General features: G+C 39.7%; 3 protein-coding genes across 4 annotated transcripts in view; 1 reads left to right on the plus strand and 2 right to left on the minus strand.

The window, feature by feature from the left end:
• wdr59 (WD repeat domain 59) overlaps positions 1-512 on the minus strand; it is a 25759-nt gene extending 25247 nt beyond the window's left edge. For both annotated transcript variants that reach the window (XM_055154299.1, XM_055154298.1), the window contains exon 1: positions 336-512. The gene's annotated coding sequence lies outside the window, so the exon portion shown is untranslated. The remainder of the gene's footprint in view (positions 1-335) is intronic.
• The window catches only part of nob1 (NIN1 (RPN12) binding protein 1 homolog), a 7170-nt gene extending 3197 nt beyond the window's left edge, over positions 1-3973 (plus strand). Inside the window, exons 8-10 of the mRNA XM_020934589.2 lie at positions 362-459; positions 554-698; positions 1965-3973. Coding sequence (XP_020790248.2) covers positions 362-459; positions 554-698; positions 1965-2234 — 513 coding nt within the window. The 3' untranslated portion in view covers positions 2235-3973. The remainder of the gene's footprint in view (positions 1-361; positions 460-553; positions 699-1964) is intronic.
• Positions 3974-4001: 28 nt separating this feature from the next.
• On the minus strand, positions 4002-11190 carry cog8 (component of oligomeric golgi complex 8). Its single transcript, XM_055154300.1, has 6 exons — positions 11128-11190; positions 10623-11004; positions 9544-9751; positions 7051-7875; positions 6270-6438; positions 4002-5899 (listed from the first exon to the last, which is right to left on the minus strand). Exons 2-6 carry the CDS (start codon positions 10961-10963, stop codon positions 5445-5447), a joined length of 1998 nt encoding a protein of 665 aa, XP_055010275.1. The 5' UTR covers positions 10964-11004; positions 11128-11190; the 3' UTR covers positions 4002-5444.
• Between the last annotated feature and the right edge of the window lie 411 nt (positions 11191-11601).

Here is an 11601-nt window from a genome sequence, read left to right on the forward strand (position 1 = left end):
CATGTTTTAAGTGGTTATTTTATTTTTTCCTATTCAAATGTAGGAGTAGGACTGGACGATTTTGCTTAAAAATAAAATTGCAAATTATTTTTTCAATTTTCTTTTTATTCCTTTCTTTACCAAAAATGTTCTGCAAACTATAGAATATTGACAAAACTAAAAAAAAATAAGTATAATTGCTGTAATTAAAGTTGTAGTGCAGTAAATTATAAAATTCTTTTGGTCGAAATTTTAAATATTAAATGATCTAAGACATCTGTACTAGTTTAAACAAGATCGAAATAGGGCCGCGAATGTAGTAGTATTATTTAACTTGAAATGTCTTTTATTGTTACTTCTATTGTTTTCTTGACTTGCTCAGAACGTGCTGATTCAGATTGGGCTCCATGTTCTCTCTGTGAACGGGATGGTGATCAAACAGGCTCGAAACTACATCCTCCGCTGCCACGCCTGCTTCAAGTCAGTATCAGCCTGATTTCAGTTTAAAACAAGAGGTAATTTTGTGTTTACTTATGTATGTATGATGTTTCCCCTCTTTTTTCCCCCCCTTCAGGACGACGACTCACATGGAGAGGGTGTTCTGTTCTCACTGTGGGAACAAAACTCTGAAGAAGTTGGCGGTGACGGTGAACGAGGACGGCTCCATCCAGATGCACTTCTCCAGGAACCCCAAAATGCTCAACCCTAAAGGACTGCGGGTAAAGAGAATAGTTACATAGTGCAACTTTAGTAAACATTTTAAGCTTGTAACTTCTCTGGTGGAGGGTCTGTCGCCTGCTTTTCGCCACAGTGATGTTGTTGCTTTGCCGGGTCCTGCAGTGGTTTCAGAGTTTTTGAAATCAAGATCTTTTGACTCCCATCCACAAGTCCTTTCCAATTTGTCAATTTTCAATTTTAATAGCTAAATGTAAGACGTTAAATCTCCATGGAGACATGAAGGCGAAGACTCCATGCAATAAAGACGTGTAACTGAAAAATAAAAAGTTTAATACCAAATTGTGATAAAGCCATAACGGTTGCCACAATTACACGAGAGCTTTAATTCTGAATAAAAATAATTTCATTGTGAATAAAAAAATTTTCCACTTTAAAAAGACCATGTAAACACTTAATTCCTAATGAAAATGATTATTCAAAATTAAACTAAATTCCGAAGTAAGTGGGTGGTTTATTCTGATTTTAAAGCCGAATTAATTTATTCCTTGATCATGTAAAAGTTTATTCTTAAAAATTATTTCGGTCGTTCAGCACATGCTTGTTGGGTCGCCCTTCTGACGCGATCCTGATGATCCGGCTTCACCAGTCCTGGCTTCGGACTTTCATCCACTGCTCTTTGGATTTGCGAGCGGGATGCGGGAGTGAGCTGAGGTAGAGCAGCTGTTGACTCAGTTTGTCTTCTTCCTCCCTTCTCCAACACTCTTCCCTTCTCCTCCTCAGCCGACAGACGTAAAGCGTAATGAGAGAATTCTCGAGCTGCTGCTTCATTATCATCAGAACGACTGCGGAAAAAGTTAGGATCCGTGTTTGTGTCCGTGGCGTAACAACAAATTGAGATGACAAAAAAGACGGTAGCAGCTGAAGTGTGTGTTTTCTTCCGGTCGACGTAAATATGTTCGTGTCCGTGTCCAATCAGAACTGTTCCCTACCCCGAGACGTTGAGTGGAATTAAATAAAGGCAATTTAACCTGTTTTCCATGTAAACATCAATTCAGAATTATTATTTCCATATAAACTCCAAGGAGAATATTTTAATTCCGAACTATTTAATTCAGAACAATTAATTCAGAATTAAAAAACATCATGGCCAATCTCCACCAGAGAAGTTACACTGTGCAAAACTGAAAGAAATGTAATTTAGATAAAGGAAATATTAACACTATAATGTTAACCTTATTATTTAAATACCTCCTGAATTTGTATTTATGAGTATTGATGATATTTATGAGTGAAATCTCTCTCTCCAGTACTCGCTACCGTTGCCTCAGGGCGGTAAACACGGAGATAACCCTCACCTGGTGGAGGACCAGCGCTTCCCTCAGCAGAGACTCTCCCGAAAGGCACGTCAGAAAACAAACGTGTTCGACCCCGATTACGTGGCCGGCTCTTCCCCCTTCAGCCAGAACGACATCTACAGCCGCGCCGCCAACCTGCACCTGAGGGACAGCCAGAGCGGAGGGGGGCGCCGGAGAGCCAACCCCAACGCCTCACGCAAGAAGTTTGTCAAGAAGAAGTGAGCGACATGTTTGGACTAAAAAACAACATTCACTAATTTCTTTGCCATTTTCAAATAACTGTATGGACTCGGTTTAAAGGTGTATCATGGAACTTTTCTAGTGATGATGAAGGATACATCATCTGTTGTATCCATGGAGACGTTACTGCATATTTGCTTTGCCCGGATTGTTAAACAGTCTGGTATTAAACTTATCTGACATTTATTCAATTACAGGTGTTTTTATTGCATTACAGAACATGTGAGCAGGGTCACCATTCCACAGATCTGACCTGTAGCTTGGCCTGTTGGCTTCACCTGCTTGTCTCCGTAAGTTTAATGCCATATTGTGGAACATCCTAGGTCCAGGCGAAGCAATAACATTTTTATTTTTATTATTTATTCAATATTTTAAAGGGGTAAATCAATTGAGAACACCTCATTTGCAGTGACGACCAAGAGGCAGAATAAAACGGCACAGACTGAATACATTCACGTCTCTATTCACTGTTTGATGTTATGTTTGATGTGTAAGACAGTGAAGCATTCGTCCATCCACTTTCTTTCACTTATCCGGGACCGGACTCCCGGATTTCCTTCACCTTGGACAATTCCTTCAGTTCCTCCGGAGGGACCCCGAGGCGTTTCCAGGCCAGCTGAGAGACATAGTCCCTTCAGCATGTCCTGGGTCTTCCCCCGGGGTCTCTCGAGGGAGGCACCCAGGAGGCATCAGGAACAGATGCCCGAGCCACCTCAGCTGGCTCCTCTTGACGTGGAGGAGCAGCGGCTCTACTCTGAGCTCCTCCCGTGTGATTGAGCTCATCACCCTATCTCTAAGGGAGTAAAACTTATTTCAAGTGCTTGTATCTGCGATCTTGTCCTTTAGGTCATTACCCAGAGCTCATGACCATAGGTGAGGGGAGGAACATAGATTAGAGTTAAAGTATCTCTACAGTGAAACATTTGCAGATTAAAGATATAAAAGTGTTCATGTGCAATGATCCTGTAAAATACTCTGGATGGAGTTTTTAAAGTCAACAGAGGTAAAAATGAACTAAGTTTTAAAACAAACCTCTCCATGGGTACATGCAGAGAAGTTTTATAGCGCACCTTAAAGATAATCAAACTCACTCTACAAATATTCCTAAAAGTCGAACCTGAATTTATATTATGTTTGTTTATCATGAGATTTATTCTCAGTTGAATTAATCATAAAATGTGTTAAAAATGTCTGAACTCAGCAATTTGGACCTAATGTGAAATGTCTTTGTACTGACCCATTGTTATGTTCCAGATTTGCCAATTTAATGCACAGATTGGGAGTAACAACACACTGTATTTTTCAATGATAGTGGTTAAAGCTGTATTGTGTAACTTTTATCTTTTGACGGACCCTCCACTAGAAGTCATTGCTTTGTCTGGAATGTTTCACAGTATGGCATTAAACATTTCTGTCTTCATGGACACACACCAGACCAAGTTACAGGTCAGATCTGTGAAGAAGCAACTCCGCTCACAGTTAGAATGCCTGTCTTTCTAGGTATTTTTAAGCTGTAAAACCAAATTGTAATTAAATAAATGTAAAGTAGAGCTGTTTAATGTCATACTGTGGAACATTCCAAGCAGAACTGTGTCATATCCACAGAAACAAGCACGTGATGGACCCTCCACCAGAAAAGTTACACAATACATCTTTAAGTATGTAACTTAAATACACTTTATATTACTATGAATATGAAAATAAAAAAATTAAAAATACAATCCTTTTTTTCTTGTGGAATAAAACTTTATCTGTCCCAAACCGATCAATCAATACATATTTATAATTTACACATCTTAATTAACAGTTAATATACAGAACTTTTACATTAGGCCCCTTTTATTTCATGTGACGAGTTTAACGATGAGCCCGAGCAAAATCAGGAAACTAGCAGGTATAAAAATACCTGCATGCATTCATCCAGAATAACAATTTAGCAAATCCTGTACACAATATCACCCATCTCTAGAATCTGGTATGGAAAATATAAAATTGTAAATAATATTAAAGGGGCACTATGTCACTTTTCTGGCGGATGAGCTGCCACCTGCTCGTAGTGCGTTACTGCTTTGCCTCAAAATTTCCACAGTATGGCATTACATTGACCTTATCTCCATAGAGACAAGGAGGCGATATCCCTAGGTTAAGTTACAGATCAGTTAAGAGTCAGAATAATACACGTTTTTCAAGGTTTTCTTTTTGCCATATTGCAGAACATTTCAAAGTAAGACGATTACCATGGAGACGAGCAGTTGGCAGACCCTCCATCCAAAATGTTACATACAAATATGCTGTATTTTTCAGACTGTAAGTCGCTCTTTTTTCATGGTTTGGGTGTTTCCTGTGACTTAGACTCCGGTGCGATTTATATATTAAAATAAACTGACAGCCGCGAGAGGCTCTAGTCTTGTGTGTCAGTATCTGCTGCTCCTGTTATTCGTGTACCACTGTCACTTGGCTCTACTGCACATGTCTCGTGCGGAAAAAGCTGTTGTCCTGCTGCAAGTAGTGAAATATTCAGTCGAAAATGGTAATCGATTAGCAGAAACAAAGTTTGGAGTGAGCAAGAAACCTGTGAGGGACTGGTGGAAAGTAAGAATGGAGAACACAGCTTCATAGCAACCGGGAGGGTGCACCATGAAACTTTCCTGGAAGTCACTGGATGGATTGACAAAGCCTGGAATTTAGTGACACCGAAACCATCCTGTTGGGATTCAGAAAGGCTGGAATAATTCTAAATGGAACTGATGCTGAGTCTGACAACAGCTACACGGAAGAGGAAGCGGCGCTTCGTTTACCTCCAGAGGTAAGTTCTATGGGAGTTGCTCAGAACTGACACCAAGGATGAAGAATTCAATGGATTTAGTTATGTGCAATGAAACAGAGAGATTGGTAAACTTGTTATGTTCTGTTGTTTATGCTATAGTTATTTGAATAACTGTTCATATGTGACGTTAACATACCAAACACCTTCAGTCTGTTGTTCTCTGTTCTGTTGTTATTACTTTAACTTGCGTTTGATGAAATGTCGGTTCCCGGTCTCTCATTTTATAAAAATTAATTTCCCCCAAAAAATGCGACTTATAGTCTGGTGCGACTTATATGTTTTTTTTTCTTCATTACACATTTTTTGGCTGGTGCGACTTATACTCCGGCACGACTTATAGTCCGAAAAATATGGTAACTCGTTCTTTACTTCAATAACTCCTCTATATCATCGTCTAGATCCTCCTCTGGTTTTCCATCATCTGAAGGACCAGGGTCAGGACCCAGGATCTCCTCCAGTGTGGGGTCTGAGTCTAGAGCAGAATCCAGGACTGGTTTAGGGTCTGGTTTAGGGTCTGGCTCTTGGTCTGGTTTGGGCTCTGGCTCTTGGTCTGGTTTAGGGTCTGGCTCTTGGTCTGGTTTGGGTTCTGGTTGAGGCTCTGGTTGAGGGTCTAAAGCAGGCTTAGGAGCTTTGGGATCTTGGACATGTGGGTCTAGACTGAGACTGCCCAGGTCCGCAGTGAGGTCCAGGTCTGAGAGCAGAGGATCTGTGGGGTCTGGAATCTCTTTTTTGGGTAAAACAAAGTCCAAAGGTTCAATGATGGAGGAGATGTCGATCCGGCCCAAGTTACCGTGTTTGTACAGCTGAGTGGGAGAAACACCTGAGAGAAAAAGAAAGGGAGGAAGAGGGTTAGAAAATAATTAGAAAATAAGTCTATTCATTAATTATAATAGAGTAATATAATTGTTTTTAAAGCGGAAACAAATGTGGTGAAAACTATATGCTTGCGTGCTTTTAAAGAGAGAGGTCTACAGTAAAAGTGTAAATTGTTCAGTAAATTTATATTGAACGCCTTTTTAATAAGTAAAAAATATAATCGAAACCTGAGATTGATTAACATGAGGAAAATGATCACACAGTGAAACAGACAGCAGTTAAAACATTAGAATAAAAACTGAATAAATCCAATATATGTAGCAAAATAAAAGAGTCGCTCTCTGGTGGTCAGGAGATAAAACCTGTGTTCATACCGAGGATGAGGGCGAGTTGATTCGGGGGGAACAGAGTTTGGAGGCAGCGGTTCAGAAACGGCAGCAGATCTTCAGCGAACGCACAGCAAAACTGGACGAACAGCGCCCTCTCTTTGTCACTGAAGGCAGTCTGCTCCGCGCGGTGGAACACGATGATCTGACGGGTCACCTGAAAGGAAACAGGAAGAGAAGAGTATTGAGAATTATTCAAAACACAAACATTACATTAGGCTTTAGTCTGTAGTCATTATTCTTTCACTTCATACTCATTCATAGTTGTGGTACGGAACTATTGTATTAAATGAAACAGAAAATGCACACTAAAAGTTCTTGTAGAGGTGCAAATGCAAGGAGCAGCGACTTATAAATGAAAAAAATGCAAAGCACACTCAGATGCTAGATGTTACAAATCAGGAAGACGAGATGATTCCAAACAGCACATAGGTATGCAGTCACATTTACTTCAGTGGGTTTGATCACAGTCGGTCGATGAGTTCAGTGTCGGCAACTACACCGGAATTTGTCATTGCATGTTTCCAAACGTCTTCCTGGTTTGTGACGTGAGTGTGAATAGAGCCTAGTGCATTAACCACTGAGCCACTGTTACCCCATTAACTTTAGATTCAGAAAGTTTGATTTTGTAAGGTTGGTCATGGTGAATGAGGAGGATTGTACACAGTTGTTTGGTCATGGTGTTAATTATTCTGAATTTTATATTGGCAACATCCCTTAGTTTAGTCCATAATAGTCATAAAAGTTAGTTAAAGTTAGTTTATCTTACCAGTTTGAGTGCATCCTCCAGTGTCGTTGTCACGTCTTGGGCCAGCCCTAGGGGGCAGCAGAGTCTCAGGTCGTTGAACGCTGTGAGGATGTGATTCAGGAAACACGCTAAAGGCTGAAAGTCCAGGAGGCACATGGGGGGCTGCAGGGTCCCGGGCTGAGCTGTGGGCTGGACAGCAGGAATCGTCCCCCCGAGAACCGACGGAAACGAAATCAGCGTGTACAAATTCATATCCTCCTCAAACTTCTCCACTGCCTCTTTCACCGATTTCCGAAAAGTTTCAGCTGCTACCCGCTGAAAAAGTGGAGGTAACAGTCCCCGAAAATCTGCCCCAACTCTGCTAAACGATAAACCGAAGTACATACACTGGCCTAGTAAGGAGTCAAGCCTGCTGCCTACTCCTCTATCCAAATCTCTCTCTAAAGTTGCTAAAAACTCTGACACTTTTTGAACAACCCAACCGTGAAAAATCGCAGGTTCGTTCACCGACGCTTGTCCACCAATAGGAGGCACTAGAGGGTCCTCGTCTGAGAAAATGGCGCGGTATTGAGTTATGATATCGAACAAATGGACTCTGCACGCTTCTATGGTTTTGGTGATGTGGAAATAGGGGTCTTCTTCGGGTATGGCGGAGAGGATGGAGTTGAGCCAGGTGCTTCGAGCTTGGAGGAATTTGACGCGTAGCTCGGCCTCGGTGAACACGTCCATGCGGCGGAGGAAGCCGATGACGCGGAGGCAGACGGGGAGCTGGGAGTTACTGCGGAGCTGCTGGAGGAGCTGGTTTAACATGAGCTGAGTCGACTGGCGGACTTCACGGACTATTCCCTAAACAGAGGAACAAAGTGGAGACCACGAGTGAGATTATGATTAATAATAGAGCTTAACCAATATGTTAATATTATTATTATTATTTTTTATGAACGATGCAGATACTGATAGTTTGGGCTGATATCTAAGGCTGAGTTTTAATATTTCCCCCAATTTCTGTAATTTAAATGTACTATACAGTCACCCATGGCCATTTCTTTTACCACACACCTGTGTAGTCATGTTTGTTATTGCACTAAAGCGTTCAAATTGAGCTTCTTTAGGCAGCATGTTGGCAAAAACAAAATAACAGCCAGCAGAAATGTATTGTCGATAACCAATTTGCCAAAAAGTGCAGATATCGTTCCGATTTATTGGTTCGTCTATCTCTAATTAATAGTAGTCGTCCTGTATTAGGGCTGCTCGATTAGGGATAAAATCATTATCACGATTATTTTGGTCAAAATTTAAATCACAATTATTCAAACGATTATTTTTTTAGTTACACAATGAATTTATTCAACATTTCTCTCTTAAAAAAAAACAAAACACTTTGTTATTGATAATTTACACAAAACTTTCAAATTGAACATAAATATAAGCTACAAATATGAACCTTAGAGCAGTTTTGCGATGTATAAAACATAAAATGAATAAAATAAACTTTGAACATGAAATAAGGCACAGAAAAACATAAATGTATCCAAAATAAACTGTATCTCTAGTTGTTTTACAAAATATTCAATACAAAAACAAAATAAATATACTTATTTAAGTTAAGCTTTAAATTGTTTCAACTCGATTATATGAGTTTGGAGATCCTTTGACACACTAATTGAAATCGCGATCAAAGCTCAATTAATTGCACAGACTTATCCTATGTGATTATTTGAATAATGGTGATTGTGATTAGATTTGCAATTTGCATGATTCAGTTCACAGAGCACATTTTAAACTGAGAGAAATTGTAATTTATTTTTACCTCTACATTGACATCTTAAAAAGTACTGATCCCAAGCAATTTTAATAATATTAAGTCCCGGTAAGTAACACTTTCACTATATTTTTGTCAATGGATTTTACAGGTAGAAGGCTGAAAGCAAAACATAAGAATAGCGATTTAATTACGGACACTAAAAAACTCAACAAAAAACTCTAAATGTGTGCTTCTTTCCCCAGACTTATTCTAGGACATAATGAGAGTTAACAGAAAAGAAAACTGTGAAATTTTTGTTATCTCTTGTACAATAATATTCACTAAAAACATTAAGATTTTTATGGTAAATTATTCTCACTAGGGGTGTGCAAAAATATTAAAATATCGATATATTGTGTCATTGAATTTGATGATTATAGTATCGATATCATGGGCTGCTCCATTGATATATAGCCAAGAATATTTTCAGGTATATTTTACAAATTTATTTTCTGTAAAAGCTACAGTTGTGTTGACATTTTCATAGTTTTTTTTTGCACAAACTTCGTAGACTTTTAGTATCACAGCCACGAACGATTTCACGGAACGATATTGAATCAATTTGAAATACTGTATATCGTACTGAATCCTATTGGATTGAAAGTGCACTGTATCGAAAAAACGTATCGTATCGTGGCCTATGTATCAAGGTATGTATGGTATCGGCAACTTCTTAATAAAACCCAGCCTTATTTCTCCCCCCGGCTCACCTGTATGACGGGCAGAGAGGAGTGCTTCTTGTCCAGTCTCTTCACGTACGCGGCGAGCTCCAGGGCCTCCTCGTAGTAGCTGTTCCTCACACAGGTGTCCATGAGTTGAGGGATCTCCAGCACCTCCAGGATCTCCGTGTGTCTGTTCAGGGTCAGACTGTTCATACGGCGACTGGCTCCGATCTGCTCCGCCTCCTTCATGAACACTCTGGAAAACACACAACCAAAAACAAAGGAAGTCAGGGGAGGAGGGGGTAAAGAGGTAACATGTGTAGAGCTGCACAATACATAGCAAAAGTATGGGTATTTTGGTTTTGATTTAAAACAATAATCGATATCATAACATCCTCTATATATCGCAATGACACCAAGGTTCTGTCTATATTTCCAAAGCTCAAAATGCTCTGTTCTACTCTGTGATGTCATGTACACCACCAAAGTTTTAGAACACCGCACTTTTTCCAGTTTTTTTACTGTTTACTGTTGACCAAAACAGATTCTAAACTTGTGATTCATGAAAGTGTCCATCTTTGGCAGATATAACAGCTGAACACACTCGTGGCTCGTTCTTTTTACAATAGAAATACTATTGCAAAGACTAAAGCAGGACTAAAACCAGGACTAAACCAGGACTAAAGCAGGACTAAAGCAGGACTAAAGCAGGACTAAAACCAGGTCTAAACTGGGACTAAACCAGGACTAAAACCAGGTCTAAACCATATCTAAACCAGGTCTAAACCAGGACTAAACCATGCTGTGTGGACGTGTCTCCTCCTCTTCTATCAATAATATTTTTTAATTTGGTTAGGTAAAGTCTGGGCTTTTATTTTCTTTTAGCAGACAAAATATCTTATGTTACGATTTCCTCGTCTTTGCTTCTCTACAGCAAATCAAGTAATCCAAAGTATTCAAATTACGTTACTCACTTTAAGAAATTTAATGGATTACGTTACAAACTACATTTTTGGGGTATGTAATCTGTAATCTGTAGAGGAATACATTTTAAAAGTCACCTTCCCAACACTGAATATGGGACTTTTACGCATCTCTGTGACTACTTCTTGCTCTTTTTCACCGACCTGCATTTCTCTCCGAACCGGGGCAGGGTGTCTAGCAGGTGGGAAACGCTGCTCTCCACCTGCCCGAAGTCCCGGTAGATGTGGTGGGTGCAGTCCGCGGTCCGGATGAAGGTCTGGTAGTTGGAGAAGGCGAGCTCCCGGGTCTGCTGCAGGATCTGTGCCCGCTCCTCCGCCAGTCTCTCCGGCTCCCTCCGCAGCTTCTCCACCCCGAAGGAGCTCAGTTCGGACAGATACGTGGCGAAGTCCGGGTTGTCTCTCCAGCTCTCCGGGAAACTGTCTTTAAACACGGACGCAAGGATGCTCTCGTCTTCCACGTCAACTGCTGCCACTGCTGAGGCCATGTTGGATCTGTTTAATCCTCTTTTTGGTCACTTTATTCCGCCTAAACATGAAAATAAGAAGTTAAAATTTTGCTAAAGTAATCGCGTAAAGGATACATGTAGATACGTCGTCATTAGCATGTTATAGGGTAAAAAGCTGGCACTTTTGTGTAAACAAAAATCACCTGTACAACCACTTCCTGCATCGTTATCCACGTCTTCTTTGGTAGTGATTGTGTCGGAGGTACTGCCACCTACTGGACAATGTTGTTAGTGAATACATATTGTGTTATTAAAATATAATAAATAATAAAGATAGGAATACATTGTAAACAATATAAATATAATTTTTTTTTGCCATAAGATTAATTAAAATTAATTTTTTTTTTTTTTTTTTTTTTTTTGTTAAATAAATGACGAGAAAAATAAATTACTGACAGTGTGTATAGTGCAGACCTGGGCATTGTACAGCTCTGGGGGCTGTTTGACTTTGACTGCCTCGTTTAAGCTAATTTAGAATTACATTTGATCATTTTACCTCATGAATGGACTAAAGTTGCATTTCTTTTATTTTAGAGGTGTTTTTAAAATGACATTTTTAATAAGGCAACCTCACTTTTTCATTGCTTAGTCATAACATAAACATAAAATCTTACCAG

Source organism: Boleophthalmus pectinirostris, unplaced genomic scaffold (genome assembly GCF_026225935.1).
Source record: "Boleophthalmus pectinirostris isolate CB_2022bp ecotype Guang Dong unplaced genomic scaffold, ASM2622593v1 HiC_scaffold_19, whole genome shotgun sequence".
Taxonomy (NCBI): Eukaryota; Metazoa; Chordata; class Actinopteri; order Gobiiformes; family Gobiidae; genus Boleophthalmus; species Boleophthalmus pectinirostris.